Source organism: Elephas maximus, chromosome 22 (genome assembly GCF_024166365.1).
Source record: "Elephas maximus indicus isolate mEleMax1 chromosome 22, mEleMax1 primary haplotype, whole genome shotgun sequence".
In the NCBI taxonomy this organism is placed as follows: Eukaryota; Metazoa; Chordata; class Mammalia; order Proboscidea; family Elephantidae; genus Elephas; species Elephas maximus.
The window spans coordinates 25,831,261-25,850,141 of NC_064840.1; the positions used below are offsets into that span (position 1 = coordinate 25,831,261).

At 52.5% G+C, this 18,881-nt stretch overlaps 1 protein-coding gene across 3 annotated transcripts; it reads left to right on the forward strand.

Moving 5' to 3' along the window:
• Positions 1–2,763: 2,763 nt before the first annotated feature.
• PES1 (pescadillo ribosomal biogenesis factor 1) lies at positions 2,764–18,880 on the forward strand. Of its 3 annotated transcripts, none has more exons than XM_049866445.1 (15): positions 2,764–2,855; positions 5,879–5,958; positions 7,243–7,396; positions 8,280–8,389; positions 10,424–10,595; positions 10,677–10,766; positions 13,496–13,612; positions 13,737–13,811; positions 14,026–14,115; positions 14,284–14,417; positions 14,844–14,969; positions 15,102–15,286; positions 15,778–15,938; positions 16,057–16,215; positions 17,000–18,880. In XM_049866445.1, exons 1-15 carry the CDS (start codon positions 2,832–2,834, stop codon positions 17,081–17,083), a joined length of 1,761 nt encoding a protein of 586 aa, XP_049722402.1. In that variant the 5' UTR covers positions 2,764–2,831; the 3' UTR covers positions 17,084–18,880. The 3 variants fall into 3 exon arrangements, with proteins under 3 accessions (XP_049722402.1, XP_049722400.1, XP_049722401.1); XM_049866443.1 differs by having other exon boundaries at positions 16,054–16,215; positions 17,000–18,878; XM_049866444.1 differs by having other exon boundaries at positions 14,287–14,417; positions 16,054–16,215; positions 17,000–18,875.
• Position 18,881: the final 1 nt, after the last annotated feature.

Genomic DNA, 18,881 nt, shown 5'->3' on the forward strand with positions numbered 1-18,881 from the left:
AAGACCCTCAGCGAGATGGATTGGCACAGTGGCTGCGACAATGGGCTCAACCATAACAATGATTATGAGAATGGCACAGGATCAGGCAGTGTTTCATCCTGTTGTACGTAGGGTGGTTATGAATCAGAACCAACTCGATGGCACCTAACAACAACAACAACAGAATTTTATATAAATTAATCATTTAGTAAGTACTGGTTTTCGTCTGACATCTTTCATTCAAAACAATTGTTTTGAAATTCATCCGTGTTGTAGTATGTATCCACACTTCATTCCTTTTTATTCCTGAGTAATATTCCATTAAGGAGTCCTGGTAGTGCAAAGATTAAGTGCTCAGCTGCTATCTGAAACCAGCGCTCTGCAGGAGGAAGACCTGGCTGTTTCCTTAAAGATTACAACCTAGAAAACCCTATGGGCAGTTATATTCTGTTACATGGTGTCGCTATGAGTTGGAATCTCCTCAAAGGCACCCAACAACAACAATATTCCATTGTGTGGATATACTACAATTTGCTTATCAATTCACTTGGACATTTGGGTATTTCCAGTTTGGGGCTATTACAAATAAAGCTTCCAAGAACATTCACATACAAGTCTTCATTATAAACCTCTTCCCCTTACGGAACAAAATTTGCCCTGAATTTTCCCGGAGCCACACAACAGTCTTCCAAGACAAAGAGGGAGAGGCTAAGTGTTTCACACTGAGTATGAGTTCAGCAGTAGGTTCTGTAACCTGACTGCCTGTTGAGAATCCATTTTCTACTACTTAGAATCTGAGTGACCTTGGCCGAGTCTTCACTTCCCTGAGCCTCAGTGTTCTCACATGTGAAACATGTTCTCTCTTTTGAGCTCCTGAACCGAACATACAAACTTTTTCTGGACATCTCTTTTTGTGTCTCCATCGACCCCTCAAAATCAACACGAGCAAAACAGGGATCGTATTCTTTCCACAAATACAGTCCTCCTCTGTGGCACAGTGATTAAGGGTTACAGTTGCTAACCAAAGTGTTGGCAGTTTGAATCCACCAGCCACTCCTTGGAAACCCTAAGAGGCAGTTCCACTATGTCCTGTGGGGTCACTATGAGTCAGAATCAACTTAACAGCAGCAGGTTTGTTTTTGTAGGACCGGAGCCCTGGTTGTGCAATGGTGGAGAGCTATGCTGCTAACAAAAAGGTTGGCAGTTTGAATCCACCACTTGCTCTTTTGAAACGCTATGGGGCAGTTCTACCCTGTCCTATAAGGTCGCTATGAGTCATAATCAACCTGATGGCAGTGGGTATATAGGACTAGCTACATGATTTGCAGGCACCAGTGCAAAATGAAAATGCAGGGCCCTTTGTTTAAAAAATTAAGAATTTCAAGACTGCTGCAGCAGAGCATTAATCAAGTGCAAGGGCCCTTCTAAGGGCAGGGTCCTGTGCAACTGCACAGGTTTCACACCCATGAAGTCCACCCTGTTCCTGTGTTCCTTTTATGAGTCAGCCTACAATCCTTTCTGGTCCACCATTTACCTCTTGCTCTGTGGCACCCTCCACTCTCCAGTCATAATGGACTTTTCAGAGTTCTCTAAATCCCCCAAACTTTTGCCTCTCGCCTGGGTGCCCTCTTGTTTCTTCCTCTTTACCAGCCTCAGTCTTTTTTCCTTGAGGCCCTTCTCGAAACAATGTCTTCTGTTTTCTGCTGCGAACACCACTTCTCCCTCATTTTCTTCAAACCTCTTGGCAAGTTCTTACCAAGTCTTTGCCACCTCACCCTCTCCTACTTGGTTTTTGTTTTATCTCGTTGGTGGAATCGCTGAGCTTTTATTTTAGCTTTAATAAAGTAGATAATAAAATTCACATAGTTCAAAACAAGCATTCACCAGTGCTTAAAGTCTGTCTTCACTTCCAAATGATGTTTTCTATGATCAAGACCTAGGTGGAGGTGACATTCACAAGGGCCTCAAATTTACACTTTTGAGGTCATCTCCAAATGAAGTTTGGAGACCCAAAGGAAGAAAACATCAAACAACTGTAAAATTACATCCAGACCACACCACCTGGAGGTACAGAAGCGCAAAATGTATGTAAAAATTTAAGTACATATTTATGTATGTATATATTAAAAGCTCAAATGTGTTTAGATGTACATTTAAAATATACCACAATTTCTGTAACTCAGCTTGGCCTTTCATCCTTCTTCAATTACTGCTAAGACTCAGAAAACTAAGTGGCCCTTTGGATCTTTCTACCTCTGTGAGGGAAAGTATCTACCTTTATTCTATTTTTTGGTATTCTAGTTTATCCCCCAAAGAGCGAATGAATCAAAGGAGACAAAGGCTGGCAGCGAACCCAGCGCAGCCTCAGCCCTGCAGCCTGATGCAGCAGGTTTGTATGGCGCTTAGCAACCGTTACCAGGGCAACGCAACTTCAGAGGACGCCACACTGAGTGTGGCACAACGCGATATACCAGAAGGCACTGCTCTGTCTCTAAGTCTTCCGCCTCCCTCTATCCCAACATGCAACGGGGCCAAAACGCCAAGCTCTCTTCTTTAGGGCAGTTATAGAAATGCCTAAAGATCCGCATTCATTTAAACTTTTAAATTGTCTGAATTAGACTCACATTTGGGAAAGAGCTCGGAATATCTACCTTAGTAATTTTTCCAGAGCGCTTAATAGTAAATCTGGAGGAGGAAATCCCTATTTTCCTCTGGACTTTCGCGGGCGCCTCATTGGACAGCCCGCAGAGGCCCGCTTCGTGGGGGGTCTTCGGGGGCTTAGGCCGGGCACGTGCGGAAGGAAGTGGCGTTGTCTGTCCGCGCGGCGCTGGTAGGCTCATCAACGTGGAGCGATGGGAGGCCTGGAGAAGAAGAAGGTGAGTAGAAGAGACGTCAGGGGTGCCTGGGTGGTGGAAGATGGGGGCAACGGAGCTTGGGGACAGTGCCCTTCCCCGGTCTTGGCTCCTCATGGGAAGAGGAACGGATCAACGCGAGGGGAGGCAGCTGTGAGTGGGGATCCGAGGATAGATGAGGACGGCAGTGCTCGTCCGATGGTAAAATCCGGGGAAGAGCCCTGGAATGGGCTGTGAGACAGAGCAAAGTTTCAGAAAAGCAGACCGAGCCGAGAGAGGACTCTTCATTGGGTGGTAAACTACGTGGAGATCATCTCTTAGACTTGTTCTCTGTAAGATTTCCATGTGTCGGAGTCGACTCCACGACATCTAGCAAGAAAAGAAGACTTATTATTCTTTTTCCACTTGAACCAGATCATCTCCTGGGCATTGGGGATAAAGGCGTGAAAAATCAGATGTCATCCCTGTCTTCCTGAACTCACTTTGTAGTAAACAACTAAATAAAATTATCACAGGTTGTCACTGTGAAGGAAACAAACGAGATAAGGCTAGAGAACACAAAAGGATACTGGTTTTAATTAGTGTTGTTTTGAAAAGTCTTTTTGAGGTGGTAGCATTTAAGCTGAAATCTGAATGAGTAGATTTAACCTTGGATGGGTCCTGGGGCATAGGAATGCTCAGTGAACAAGCTTGGCAGGGGAGACTGCAAGTGCCCAAGACCCTCGGGTGGGAAAGGTTTGCTCTGCAAGAAACCGGAAGGACATCAGGATGACTGGAATATACCAAACCAAGGGAAGAGCATCGGGTGAGGTTGGAGTTAGGCAGTGCTGCAATCATGCAGAGCCTTTTAAGCCACGGTGAGGAGCTTGGATTTTATTCTGAGTGCAATAGGGAGCAACATGATCAGAGTTTTTCAAGAAATTGTTTTTACTGCTGTGAGAGGAATCTCCTCTGGTGGCAGGAAGAAATTAGAGAGGGGGTAGAAGTGAGGAAGATGTAGTTGGCTCAAGTATTTCCTTCAGCTGGAAAGTTTCTAATACCATTTTTGTTTTTAACACAACACATTTACTGAACATCTGTAAGTGCTAGTCATTTGGTGCTACAAAGATGTAAGACAGAAAACCTGCCCTTGAGGCGGAAATGCAGATATGTGAGCAAATTATTACCGTTCTTCAAAGCTGGGTTTTGCAACCATTTTGATATTTTGGACCAGATAATTCTTTATTTTGGTAGGGGGAGGGAGGGAGGCTGTCTTGTACATTTTAGAACGTTTAGCAGCATCCCTGATCTCCACCCACTGGATGCCAGTAGCACCCAATAACCAAAAATGTCAGCAGACATTGCCAAATTGCACCCCATCCCCCAGGAGCAAAATCACCTTGGCTAAGAACCGCTTATCTCTTTACTTTTTAAAAGGATAAGTCTTGTGACAAGTATACGTGGTGTAGGGCAACGGAAGACACTTTTAATGAAGACGCACCATCCTGAGACAATCTGAAACCTATCTTTGCATCCCCAGGACTTAGCATGGGCCTGATCTGCAGTGAACAATTAATACCTGTCTGAAGGAAGGAAAGAGTGAAGGGCCTGTTTCAAGACTAGAGCTATTCATGGACATACCCCTCTGGAGTCTCTAGGTTTGTCTCTTTACAGCTGGTCCTGGCCTTAGAGGCCCTTGTTGTCTTGCTCCAGGAGGAGGGCTTGTTTGAACCGACATGCTTGGTCAGCATTGCAAGGTGCATGGTGCAAGACACTGCTACTCTCTATCAGGGATACAGAGATGTGAGTGTGAGGCAACATTTTAGCACCACAGACATCCAAATGGTTGCACAAAACAATAACCACCTCGGGACAGGTAGAGACCAGGCCTTTTACCTTAATTACCCTTGTAGTATCTAGCTTAATGCTTTGACTATAGTCAGAAACCAAAACCCATTGCCTTGGAGTTGATTCTGACTCATAGCGACCTTATAGGACAGAGTAGAACTGCCCCATAGGGTTTCCAAGGAGTGGCAGGTGGCCATGAACTGCTGACTTTCTGGTTAGGAGATAAACGTTATTGTCTGTCGAATGAAGGAATGAGGAAAGGGAGGGGTTGTGTGGTCTACAGCCTGCATTCTCAAGCCAGGCAGTACCACCCTCAAGGGTGCAAAAATTGGTTCTGGGGGAGGGAATTTTAGATATTACAGTGATTTATGGCCTTCCAAAGGCCTACGTTACATAAATATATAATAAATCTGTAGTATTAAAATTACATGAGTCTGTGAGGCTGGGGGAAAGGGAGTAATAATGAAAAGAAGGTTGAGAAATACTGGATTCATGCTTAGGAGCTCAGACTCAAGTCAAGCTGGTTTGAACCCCAGCTTCAGCACTTAGAAAGCTGTGTGACTTGGGCAGGTTATTTAATCTTGCTGAGCTTCTTTCCTAAGGAGCCCTCGTGGTGCAGTCGTTAAGCATTTGGCTGTTAACTAAAAGGTTGGCAGTTCAAACCCACCAGCTGCTCTGCAGAAGAAAGATGTGGCAGTCTGCTTGCATAAAGATGGCAGCCTTGAAAACCCTATGAGGTACTTTTACTCTGTCCTGTAGGGTTGCTATGAGTTGGAATCGACTTGACAGCAGTGGGTTTGGTTTTGGGTGTTTTGAGCCTCTTTCCTCCCGTGCTAAGTGGAGGAGGTAGGTGGATTATAATGGCATCTACCTCAGCGGGCTGTGGAGATTAAATGAAATGGTGCATGGAAATAACTCATCACGATAGCTAAAACCTGGAGCTGATACCGAGTGCAAGGTACAGCACCCGATACACAGCAACCTCATGGTCTCCAGCTTGTGTTTTGCAGATGTATGTGTCCTCTATACTGACAACTGCAAGGACAGTGCAGGGCTGCTCTTTCAGTTGGGTGGGCTCCCTCTCTACAGCATTTCCCATCTCAGAAGCGCTTCAACCACTTCTCTGGAGTGTTAGTTACCTCTGGAACAAGGTGTGCCCAGAGTTTGATGTCAGTCACCGAAATCATTGCTAATGAAGATTTGTTTTCTTCCTCCTCAAGTATGAACGAGGCTCTGCCACCAACTACATCACCCGAAACAAAGCCCGGAAGAAGCTGCAGCTGAGCCTGGCCGACTTCAGGTAAGGCCGAGAGGACTGCAGAGAGGGGCCTCAGGGTGCCTGGGCAGGGAATGCACAGTGAAAACTCAGCCTGACCGTTGGGCGTTATACCTGACTTACAGAGCTGCCCAGATGTTCTGGGCATTCTGGTAGTCCTCCTCTTTCTTGCCCAGCTAGCTTTAGTGGATTGTGCTTTGCCAGACATGGTCTGATGGGAATCTGGAGGAGAACTGAGTGATAGAGCCCTGAGGTCATCAGAATGGGACCACTGGGCTAGGGGTGTACCACCTGTTCCCTTCTGTAGGAAAGACCTCTGATCCTGCAACTGGGGGTGCCCACTCCTCAGAGAGTCAAATCCAGACTCCTCCATGGCCCGCGGGCCCTGCAATCTGGCTGTCTCTGACTTCTGCAGCCTCCTCTGGCTGTATTCCAGCCACATGGCCCACTTTTAGTTCTTCAGATACGCCCAGCACTTCCCAGCCTCATGGCCTTTGTCACCTGTCTAAGGATGCTCTTCTTCCTCCCGCCCCCCCCCCCCTTTTTTTTTTGGCCAATAAGAGCAGAATTTTATTGTCTCATGGTTCTGGATTCTAGAAATCCAAATCAGGGTGTCTGCCATGTTGGGTCCTCCTTAGGGCTCTGAGGGAGACTCAGTTCCATGCCTCTCCTAGCTTCTGGTGGTTCCATCCATCCTTGGCGGCTAAACTCTGCCTGTGTCTTCACATAGCTGTCTTTCCCCTGTTTCCCTGTCTCTGTGTATCTTCTCTTTTATGAGACACCAGTTATACAGGATTAGGACCCACTGTGCTCCAGTATGACATCACGTTAACTTATCCGATAACATCTTCAAAGACCCTATTTCCCAAAAAAGGTTGCATTCTCAGTTCCTGTTATGAGGGAGTCCTGACAGAGGCCAGGAGCCCAACATAACTTTTGAGGGAACACAGTTCAATCCGTAACAAGGGGTAAAAGGATAAATGAGTCAGGCAGTCAGTATTCTTCCCTCTGCTTTTTCCTTGGCTGACTCCTTAGGTTTGCTGAAATGTCACTTTCTCTGCAAGGCTTTTCCTGACCCACTTAGTGAAGGGGGTACCTGCCCGTCAGCCCCTCTCCATGTCCTGTGTGTTTCTTGCCAGTGTGTGGCAGTCTGCATCCTGTTTGTTGGGAATTCAACCTGTTGCTGCCCTAGGATGTTAGCCCTCTGAGGGCAGGGGCCTCGTGCTCCCTGTTCTCGTTGTTTTCCAGGCCCGGCCACAACCAGTGACAGTGCGTTTACTAACAGAACAAATGGCTTCTGCCTTCCAGGCGGCTGTGCATCCTGAAGGGCATTTATCCCCATGAGCCCAAACACAAGAAGAAGGTTAACAAGGGCTCCACGGCAGCCCGGACCTTCTACCTTATCAAAGACATCAAATTCCTTCTCCATGAACCCATCGTCAATAAGTTCCGGGAATACAAGGTGAGGCCTAGGCTCTAAACTCAGGGTGGGTCCCTATCAAGCTTGGAACCCACTAACTATGGCCTTGGGCAGATTACTTAACCTCTCTGAGTGAGCCCCTGCAAGGGAGAATATCATTCCACCTCAAAGGGATGTCATAAAGGTCATCTGACTATATGTGTGGAAATCATCTGCACAGACCTTGATAGTACTTTACCTGTGGTAACTTTTCCCTGGTTCTTTCTGAAGTTTTTTGGCTCTGAAGCAAAGGTGTGTTCTCTGCCAAAAGAAACAGCTCCTATTATGAGTCTTTCTGAAATTGCTCCCAGGAGGCCAAGCCTTTCATTCCACAAATAGAAGTCATTAAATGCTTAAATATCTCAGGGAAAGTAGAATCCTATTTATGCCAAATGCAAATAATGGAAAGTAGGCTACTGCTGGAAACCTTGGCCTGGAGCAGGCCAGGCCCTCCCTGGAGGGGTGGGGCGCCACCTGGTGGCCCACAGAAGGCTGGCCAGCAGCTGTTGCCATCCCTGCTGGCCTAGCCTGCTGGGAGTGGGTATCTGGTCCTGTTTCACTGCTGGGTTTTGTAACTACATAAACACACCGAGTTGGAAGTGGACCCTTTGTCCACTTAGTACTGCTGCTAGAAGTACTGGGAGGGAAGAAGGCTCATCTGTGAGTGGTTCTCACAGCCAAAGGGGTGCATTGGTCTAACCGCCCTTTAGAATGGGTCAGCCTTGCTGCTCCTTGGAGTTGGCAGTCTCGTAAACCCTGGGCTGAGGGTGCTGGCCAGCTTCAGGAAGCTTTGAGAATCCTCTTGCCCATGCCTCCATCCTCCATGGAAGAGAAGAGTCCAGGAGCCTTAGGGCCCTGGCATGAGCAGTCTCTTCTTCTTTTCCAGGTGTTTGTCCGGAAGCTCCGGAAGGCCTATGGGAAGGGCGAGTGGAACACTGTGGAGCGTTTGAAGGACAACAAGCCCAACTATAAGCTTGACCACATCATCAAGGAGCGGTGAGCTGGGCACCTTCAGAACACTACTGTCTTTGTATTCACGCCAGCCTCTGTCCTAGGCCTGGGGGGACAAGACCAAGACCCCACTCAAGGAACTGGGACCCTTTTGGAGAAGGCAGGCCAAAAAACAAATTAATAGATCACCATAATGATTGCAAGATACAATGAGTGCCATGAAGGGTGCAAACTGTGTGAAGGGGTCTGAGGGGTAGGTTCATCAGAGGAGGTCTCCCTGAGGGGAGTCATTTGAGCCAGCATGTGCCAAGCACAGAAAACAGCAAGTGCAAAGCCCCTGTGGTGGGGGAGAGCTCTGGGGTGCATGCTGGGTACATGAGAGATACGGTGGGACCCCTCTGTGGCCTTAACCCTTTCCTGCCCAACTTTCTCTGGAGTCCCCCTCATTTACTGGCTAAATCAGTGGTTCTCAGCTAGGGGCATTTTTGCCCCCAAGAGGACATTTAGCAATGGCTAGAGAAATTTTGGGTTATTATGACTAGAATGGGGATGCTGCTGGCATCCAGTGGGTAGAGGCCAAAGGGCTGCTAAACAACCTACAACACACAGGACAGCCCCCACTACAAAAAACTGTCTGGCCTGAAATGTCAATAATGCGGAGGTTCAGAACCCCTGGGCCAGATGAATGTCCATCTTCTCTTGCTCTGATGGCCCAGGACCATTTGGCTCCAGGGTGGATGGACTTGGCTTCATTGAGGCAGGCTGCCCCGCCCTGGGCTCCCACAGGACGAGCTAGACAGCCGGCATTCTTAGCCTAGCTCTGCGGCCCATGAGCTGGGTGGCCAGAAGACATTCCCTGTTCTGAGGGAGCCCTCATCTCTAACAGAGACGATGGTAATTCCTTTTCTGCCTCTGACACACAGCTGTTGTGTGGAACAAATGGGGGAAAAAATGCAAAAGAAAAATGCACTTTGAAAGTTAAGTGCCTAGATTCACACACACACACCAGGTGGTGGTGTGGTGGTGGCCAAGCCTCAGGGTGATGATGTTCCCAGCTCTGCACCAGGAAGCCAGACCATTTGAGAGGCCGCAGAAAGCACTTCTCTCATCTTTCTGGGTTGAAGACAGGGCAGACCCTACCTGACTTGTTGCAGTGAGTGACACCATCTAGAACTAGGAGGACCGTGGCGGTCTCTGGGCCCCTGGCTTTCAGAGTCCTTTTGTGAAGCAGCAGAGCCCTTTGTTCAAAACGAAGCTTCCGTGGAAGGCATTTTGGAAGCCACCCTGATTGAGAGAGAGAGACTTGGAGCCCTGTCTGCCCTCTTGTCCTCAGGCATTTCCGGGGAGAGTTCCAAGAGCCCAGTTTTAAACCAGCAGTGTGTCCTCACAGTGTTGTTTTCCAGATAAAGACAGAATCACAGGCCAGGATCACAGGCCAGAGTATGGGGCTGAAATCCAGGTCTTGTCACTCACAGGCCCTTGTTGGGTCCACCAGGGTGGCTTATTCTCCTGGCTTCCTCAGTTAGCACAGGATCCCTGGAAGCACTTTCTTCCTGTGGCTCTTCCTGGCCCAGGATGACCCAATTACAGCATTTTTACCACCTGGTTCTTAGTTCACAAACTGGACAGACTCTGGGTGATGAGAGACAGGGATGGTGACCTGAGGGAGGAAGGTCCCCAGCTCCACTTGGTTCAACTAGGGCAGCTTCTCATTTTTCCGTTTTATGTCTTGGATGTCCAGGTAGATTTTCTCTGAAGTAAAGGTTCCACCTTAAAAAAGACTACAGAGCCTCTGACCCGGTTGTCCCTCTTCCATTACAAAGTATGGCAAGGGCTCGAGGCTGGGTGCTCAGTGGGCAGCAGGATTCCTAGGCCTCATCAGGGTTTGATGCGCAGAGCCCAGTGGCACAGCCTGGTTGGTGGTTCCTCCCAGGGCTGTCCCCAGGTACTCAGGCCTCTCTGGGCACTGCCTAGCCTTCTGGTCAGGAAGCGGCAGTGACAAGGCTTGGCTTGGAGAACAGTGATCCCTGGGGCAGCTGGCAGGTGACCGAGTCTGTAAACACTGCCACCATCATACAGGTACCCCACCTTCATTGACGCCCTGCGGGACCTGGATGATGCCCTCTCCATGTGCTTCCTCTTCTCCACCTTCCCCCGCACTGGCAAGTGCCACGTGCAGACCATCCAGCTCTGCCGCCGGCTTACCGTGGAGTTCCTGCACTACATCATCGCCGCGCGCGCCCTACGCAAGGTGAGCCACGGCCACCGGTGGGGGGCCCCACCACCACCCAGCCTTTGCCACCTGTCGTCACCAGGCTTTCTGTCCCCCCAGGTCTTCCTGTCCATCAAAGGCATTTACTACCAGGCCGAGGTGCTGGGGCAGCCCATTGTGTGGATCACGCCCTATGCCTTCTCCCACGACGTGAGTGTGCCTCTGGGGAGGGGCTGTTCCAGGCTGTCGCTTCCTCTCTCCTGGCTGCTGGACAAGATCAGGGTGGATGGTGGGGGGATTGTGCTGTCCTGAGAAGTCCAGTGTGTGCTAAGTTCCTACTCGTTGGCTGGGGGGCAGCGTGTACTATGCAACCTTGTGATCAGGGCCCCAAACTGGTTCTTCCTGGTTTGATCATGGCCAAGGAAGCGACACTGGAACAGACCCAAATTTTTTAAATTTGGGTGAACAGTTGAGTTGGAAACAGTGGTCACCCACTCAAAGCTGGCAGCCGATCGTCCTGCTTTGAATGTGTGTCAATCTTCTCAGTCCTGGGAATAGTCCAGTCTCACACATCTGGCTCCAGAAAGGCTTCCATCCCCATTCCAAGTCTCTCATTCCAGGGCATCAAGCTGTAATTTTCCCCTTCAGGCTATCATTCTGGATCACCCAGATTTTCAGAATTCAGGTCTGTTTCCATTTCGCTTCATCAGCCAGGACTGAACCGGTTCAAACGTGCTCAAAGCCCTGGTTATAATTAAGAGCGTGAACGCTGCACAGTGGGTGAAGGTGGCCCTTTGGGGTGCAATTGGACAGTGAGAGGGGCTAGTGGGACCGAGTGCTGTCTGCACTCTGAATGGGTGCCAGAGCCCAGCCTGCAGCGAGCGTACTGGGCCCTGCTCCCTGCTCTGCTCTGCCCTGCACCCCCGCCCCCATTAGCCCCACAGGGGAGGAGGACGGGTAAGCTGTGGCTGTGAAGGGAGGAGCACAAGAGAAGCACCTAGCAAGGGGTGCTGCTGCTTATTCATCTTTTAAAAAACCATGAGTATTGTTGGCAGGGGCCCATTGAAGAAATCCTGTTCTTACCTCTGTAAGCTGTAACTTGGCTTGCTGCCTGGCCTCTCATTCTGTGGGCCTGCATTTGGCCCAACTTCCTTCTTGGTCTGTGGGCGAGCACTGGTGCCTCCTGTAGAGAGCAGGTGCTGCGGGCCTGGCTGATGGCGGGTTTGCTGACCAGGTTATCGGATGCTCCAGGGTGAGGCAGGAGCTAGGCCCCATGTCCACTCCCCATTACCCAGGGCTGGTGGGAGCCTGAGGGTCATAACCTGCTCTGGCCATGTGGGTGTCTGGTGGGGAAGCTGCAGTCTGTCTATAAGTGAGAGGCAGGCGTGGCTCGCTTGGCAGTCCAGTTGATGTCCCTACTCCTGGAGGCAGACACGGGCACCTGTGGTTCTCTCTTTCCCTCTCTCCCTCTCCTCCTCCTCCTTTTTTCCCTCCTTCCTCTCTGGTCCTCCTCTATGTTCTCTTGGATGCCCCACCCCATGCTGCTCAGACTACTCTTTGTGTGTGAATAGGGCCTACACACAGCTGGCCCTGGGGGGAAGGGTGCGGCTGCCCCTGCCTCCCTCCTCCCTGGCCAGCTTCCTGCCACTACTTCCTCTCAGCAGGAGAATGGGAACTGGAACTGAGGAGTGACAGAGGACCTGGTGTGACCCCCACCCCCTCTGGGAGATTGTGGTTATGTGGGAACCCAGGCAGGTAGTCGGGGTAGGGGGTGCCCTGCTGAGTGCTGTGCTATGAGAAACAAGGCTGGTGCTCAAATGCCCAGCCATGTCCTACAGGGCAGATACTAGTGCAGAGTGGAGGTGGGAGCAGAGGAAGTCAGGCACCTCACGGCCCCAGGTTGGAGAAACAGTTCCCAGTCACAGGTGCATCTAGTACAGACAGGCTGTTGTGATCATTACCAATCAATCCTTGCCATTGCTCGGCATGTCCTCCCGTCCAGGTCCTGGGACCAGCAGGGCTGGTCAGCCTCCTTGACATAGATAGCGACACCATTTGAAAGTTGAGGCATTTCGGTCTAGTCTCCAATCAACTTGTGGAGGGCGAAGACGAACCCTTCCATCTCCCCTGCTGCTGGGCTAGAGGTTAGGAGACTGCCTGGGCGCCTCTGCCCTAAAAGGCGGCCTCTGTGCTTCCCTCGCCCAAGGGCTCCCTGGAGGCTGGGCCACCCCAGCCTATTCTGGGCCCTTGGGCTATGCCTTTGTCTCTGGCTTGGGCCTGGCCTGGGTCACTGAGTTCCAAGTGTCCACCCCATTACTGCTGTCAGGGTATGGAGAGGTGAGGCCTGTCCGCCTACAGCTCCCCCCAGGCAGAGAGGGACCGCTCCAGGGTCACCTCGGCCAGCTGTGGCTTCCTTGGGCCAGGGATGGTGCTGGGCTCTGGGAGTGTTGCTTTCCATGGTCAGTCTGGCCCTGGAGGCAGGTGTTCCACAGAGAATGAGGGAGGTAATGGCGAAAGCCTGAGCTCTGCCTGGGTTGGCTAGGGAAGGCACCCTCTCCAAGGACAGATGTCTAAGCCAAGACTCGAGGGATGATGGGGAGAGCCAGGGTCAGAAGGCAGCCAGTCATGGGAACAGTAAGTCCAAAGGCTTCCCTCTACTCACTCGTAGCTTCCCTTCATGTTATGCGGTCTGGTGCTGGCCTCTAGGACATCCCTAATCCTTGGGACCCTTGTGTAGAGCCTCACTTGTGCCCAGATGCCCCCGGGTGAGCACGTGGCATTCCACCTCTTCCCTGGGGGCAGAGCTTTGTGGGCAGAGCTGCTCTTGAGGAGCCCGTGGTCCTCTGGTCAGCCAGACCCCAACCCTGTGCGGGTTGTCAGTGCCTTCTTGCCCCACACCTGGCACCCACACCCCTGACGCGCATCCCCTGTGCCCCCAGCACCCAACAGACGTGGACTACAGGGTCATGGCCACCTTCACCGAGTTCTACACCACCCTTCTGGGCTTTGTCAACTTCCGCCTCTACCAGTCCCTCAATCTCCATTACCCCCCCAAGGTAGGGCCCCAGCCCAGCGCCTTCTCCCCGGGACCCAGGGCCTTGATGGTGAGGGACCTTTGTCCACAGGGAGATGACAGGCTGTGTGTGTCCTTTTCCCCCTCTGACCTCCCCCTTCTCCCAGCTGGAGGGACAGACCCATGCTGAGCTGAAGGCCAGTGAGGGCGCATATGCGCTGGACTCCGAGAGCTCTGTGGAGGTGAGCAGCCTCAGGGGCATCAGTCCTGCATCTCCCCAAAGGTGATCCCTGTCCCCAACATGTCTGGGGGCCTGGCCTCAGGTTGAGTGGCAGTCGTGGCTAGATGGCCTAGGAGCCCAAACCCAGTATTATTACCACTACCTGTCCCCAGTCCTGGCAGCCCACCCAGACGTGTCCCCCACCTGCAAGTAGGCATCCTGTTTCTTTCCTGTAGAAACTGGCTGCTCTCAGTGCCAGCCTGGCCCGCGTGGTGGTGCCTGTCACGGAGGAAGAGGCCGAGATGGATGAGTTTCCCGTCGATGGGGTGAGGACTGTGCTGCTTCCAGAAGGAGATAGGCGGGGAGGGTATTGGGGCTGCCCACTCTGGCCTGAGGGATCTGGAAGGAAGCTAGGGATGGGATCACCTCCACCCCCTGCCCTCCAGTGGGGGTGGGGGTGGGCCTGGTGGTACGAGGCCTGGCCTCTTTCTCAGCAGGAGGTAGTAGCACAAGAGGAGGACCGAAGGAGGGAGCTGGAGAGTCAGGAAAAGCATAAGAAGCTCTTCGAGGGCCTGAAGTTCTTCCTGAACCGTGAGGTGCCCCGTGAGGCCCTGGCCTTCATTATCAGGTGGGGAGACCATGAGCGTGGAGCTCTGTCACGCTCTGGGCCTGCCACAGATGGGGTAGCCCTGGACACTCGGCAGTACAACCGGATGGGTCAGTCACCACTGCATGGGGTTGTTGTGAGGATTTTGGTTCATCAAAATGGTGTAAACGGTGCCTGGGAAGTGTGAGGCATAGCACCAAGTACAGCTATCAACATTTCATTCATTACAGTCTGGGGCAGAAGGACAGGCCAAGGGCAAAAGTGCTCAGCTGTACAGGGTCTGGGGGTGTCAGCACAGACTGGAGGATCCTGGGGGGTCAGGGGGTAAGTGTGTCCTAGGAGGGAGAGCTTGTGGGCTGGCAGCCACGGGTCTTGGGGGTCCCAGGGAGCCAGGCCCAGGGAAAGCATTTCATGCCAAGCACCCTTGAGTGCTCCTTCTGCCTGTAGGAGTTTTGGGGGGGACGTGTCCTGGGACAAGTCTCTGTGCATTGGGGCCACCTACGAGGTCACGGACTCCAGCATCACCCACCAGATTGTAGACCGTCCTGGGCAGCAGACCCTCGTCATTGGCAGGTAGGCCCCCGAGGCCCTCCCGTCTGCCACCTGTCTGGATTTCTGGGCATAGAAGTCTCATGAAGGCCCCTGTGGGTGCAGCGGGCCCTCGGGTTGCCCCATGACTGGTCTCTGCTCGCCACTCCTTGCCAGATACTATGTGCAGCCCCAGTGGGTGTTTGACTCTGTGAACGCCCGGCTCCTCCTCCCCATGGAGGACTACTTTCCCGGAGTGCCTCTGCCCCCACACCTCTCGCCGTTTGTCTCCGAAAAGGAGGGCGATTACATCCCACCCGAGAAGCTGAAGCTGCTGGCCCTGCAGCGGGGAGAGGACCCAGGTGAGCCGGAGGGACTGGGCTGGGCAGCTGGTGGACAGGCTCCGCTGAACTGGCCTTGGCCCCTGGGCCTGAGCAGAATCCCTCCCTTCTTGGCTACAAAGGTGACACGCTCCAGGGAAGAGGACACCAAAGTCACAAGCTTTCCTTGGGGTTCTTACCCTTTGGAGTAAGGTTTAGGCAAAATGAACATTTGTGTAGTGCAAGGTTATTTGATATCAAAGTAACTGAGTAGAAGAATGATCGGGAATTGTCATTGTTTTTTATACAGGAGGCAGCAGAGCTCTGGAATTCAGGAGCTTGGGGTTTCCTCAGAAGGCAGCTGGGGCTGGGGGCTGGGTACCAGAGGGGTCAGGGTAGTACAGCCCAGGGCTGCCTTTGCATATCTCTGTGAATGGCAGGATCAAAGAGCAGTGCCTGGGGCCAGTTCTCACCCTATAAGGGCAGGAGGAGGCTCCCAGGCCATTCAGAAATCCTCCATTGACTGTTGACAGGAAATAAGAATGAATCTGAGGAGGAGGAGGAGGAGGAAGACAATGAAGGTGACGAGGAGGAAGGGGGAGAAAATGAGGAGGAGGAGGATGCGGATGCTGATTCGGAAAAGGAGGAAGAGGCCCGCCTGGCGGCCCTGGAGGAGCAAAGGATGGAGGGGAAGGTACATGGGGCACTGGACAGGCTCAGCCTGGGGAGCAGCCCCGTTGGCCATTGTGGGGCCAGCCCTGGGGGCTGGTGCGGTTGGGGGTACCCATAGTGCTCACCCTGTGTCCCAGAAGCCCAGGGTGATGGCAGGCACTCTGAAGTTGGAGGACAAGCAGCGGCTGGCCCAGGAGGAGGAGAGTGAGGCCAAGCGGCTGGCTATCATGATGATGAAGAAGAGGGAGAAGTACCTGTACCGCAAGATCATGTTTGGCAAAAAGCGCAAAGTCCGAGAGGTAGGTACCTGCCACCCTACCGCAGCCTGAGACTCTGGGTGTGGCCACCAGGTGCAGCTGCCCAGGTGAATTTGGAGGCCAGCTAGCTCTTTTCTGAGGTACCTGCCTGGCCCAGCCCTTCCACGGCGGTTCAGTTTCCCTTCCTGCTCCCAGCTGTTCCTGAGTCTGCCAGGTTCTGGGGGACAGAATCTGAACCTGCTTTTCCAAAGGCCACTTAACAAAACTGCAGCAAGTAGGAGGGGCTGGAGCCAGTGCCTCTGGGTTTTTTGTTTTGTTTTGTTTTGTGCGTGCAATAACTCGAATGTTGTTTAGGGGTGTCAAACTACATGCAGGTTTTTTTTTTTTTTAACAATAACGTGGTCTTTTTAACCGTATCCACACACAATACGTAGCCTGCCCGCTACTGGGAGGATTAGATTGCTTTCCACTTTCAGTTCTTAAACCGCATCCTCGAGAATGTCCCTGCTGGTTAAGTTCTTAAGAGTGGAATTGCTGGTTGAAAGGCCCACGCATTTCCTAGTTGCAACCCCACCAGCACCTGGCGAAGGAAGGTTCCAGGGACTTCCCAGCTTTCCCAGCTACAGGGAGCAAGTGGGGCAGGTGCCCAGGCTCCTGTGACCGAGGTGTTGGGCCCATAAAGTAAAAGAGTTGTAAGGCACCCTTATGTTCACATGAAATCTTTTCCCAGGGTAATTTGTCTCTCCCCCGCCGACCCCCCCCCACCCCACCCCCCCGGCCACACACACACCACAGCCTGACTCCTCTCCCCACTTCCTCCTCAAAGGCCAACAAACTGGCGGCAAAGCGGAAAGCCCACGATGAAGCTGTGAGGTCTGAGAAGAAGGCCAAGAAGGCAAGGCCAGTGTGAGTGCTGGCAGCCCCTATCTGGGCTACGGCCACCTCCCAGTGGGCAGACAGGATGGAGACAGGCCAGAGGGCCTGGGCTGCTTTTGTTCTCCTCCCCCTCACTCCCCTGGCAGCCCTGGCCCCCGCCGGTTCCCAGCCCAGTTTGGTGCTCCCAGACATCAGTGATCTGGGGAGTAAGGGGCCAGCCATCATCACAGTGGCTTTCCCCAGCCCTCTCGTCATGGTCGGACCCATGATTCTCAGTGCTGTGATGAGGTGGGGATGGGGGGAGCATTTATTAAATGGCTGTAGTTTTGCAGTCAGTTGGATTCTCTGTTCCTGAGCTTTCCCGGGGTTGGGGAAGAGTAACGGAGTGCCCTGTGTGGCAGGCTGGGCCAGCCCTGGGTATTTGTCAACAGGGCCTGGTTGTTGGTCACACCTCTGAGTTGCCAAAGACCCTTTCAGGTCCAAGGCTGCCAGGAGTTGGGGGCAGAGCTTCTGGGCTTGGGCTGCCCTGTCACTGTGACTGTGGTTCACATCCAGTGTAGGCACTTTCCCCTGGGAACCTGTTTCCTTGTCTGTAAAATATGGGTAGGAATTCTGGGGACTCCCTCACAGGGATGCACGTGTTGGGAGTTCAGAGGTGATATATAGGTTCAACACTGTCACATGCCAAGTAAGTGCTTGGTACACACCAAGTGTGATTGGCATCACTTCCTGCAGAACCCAGGAGGTAAAAGCTAATGCTAAAAGGATCTGGGGCTCCAATCTGTGAGTCTTGAGTTGGGGAACCAAGCCTTCCCTCATGGCAGAACTGCTGAGTAAACCCCAGTGTGAGTTTTGCCAGCAGCCTAACTTGTGACCTTGTCAGGCCTTGCAACTTCCCACCTGTTCCCACAGCGCCCCTGCTGGGACTGCAGCTTGCCACAGCCAGGGCTAGACCTCAGGGCTCAGATGCTTATTCCCAGCCTCTCCCTAGTCAGGCAGGGAGCTTCTGAACCCTGGGTGCCCTTGCGAGTAGGGTCCGGGATGGGGAAGTGTGGGTTTGGAACTGGGCCCCAACTTCCCTGAATCTGAGCACCCCAGGGCTTTGGCCCTATACTGTCCTTGCTCCATAGGTGTAAAAGTGTTTTTTGGGGGGCAGTGTCTACAAGAACTTGGGCAGGCTCTGGCCTGAGAAGCAGAGAAGCCTGGGCCCCCAGCTTAGGCTGGGCCTTGTGGGCGGAAGGCTATGTCCCATGTCTACTCCCAGCATGCCCATTGGGGGAGGGGTGCTTCATGAGGCTGGGATGGGGTCAGGGCCTCTGGAGCCAGAGCCTGCGGCCCCAAGGGATAGAGGTGCATCCCAGGCTTTGGGCAGGAGCACCAGGGCAAGGCCAGAGAGCAGACCCGTCAGATGTGGAAAAATCCCTGGCAGCTATGCTGATGTGGAATATTCCCCATTCCAGAGTCGCCCAGTGATGGCGGGGGCAGCAGGGCTCTGATGTGGCCCATGCCCCCCGGGGGGCCAGCTGGTTCTGCATTGCCCACAGCTGGAGCGGAGCATCCCCAGCTCCACCGGACATTAGTCCACATTCTTGGTCCTGTTCAGGGGGTGAAGAAGGAAAGCCGGGCCTGGACCAGGAGGTGGGTCCTGGACGGTCATCTGCATCCTGACAGCCCTGTTCAGCCGGGTGGGTGCTCTGGTGAGGCAGGGCAGCTGGAACCTCCAAGTGGTGCCCTTTTGGGAGTGAGGTCCTGAGCACCCTTTAGGAGATCCTGGCACCCTCTCCCCCATGGATGCGAAAAATGTATGCCCCTACCCCCCACCCCCGACTTCC

What these genes read in the sequence shown, in the direction of transcription:
- PES1 (XM_049866443.1), top strand. Translation starts at nt 2,832, where the DNA reads ATGGGAGGCCTGGAGAAGAAGAAG. An exon ending in GAGGCCTGGAGAAGAAGAAG is followed by an intron (nt 2,856 to 5,878) that starts GTGAGTAGAAGA and finishes TTCCTCCTCAAG; the next exon opens with TATGAACGAGGCTCTGCCAC. An exon ending in ATAAGTTCCGGGAATACAAG is followed by an intron (nt 7,397 to 8,279) that starts GTGAGGCCTAGG and finishes CTTCTTTTCCAG; the next exon opens with GTGTTTGTCCGGAAGCTCCG.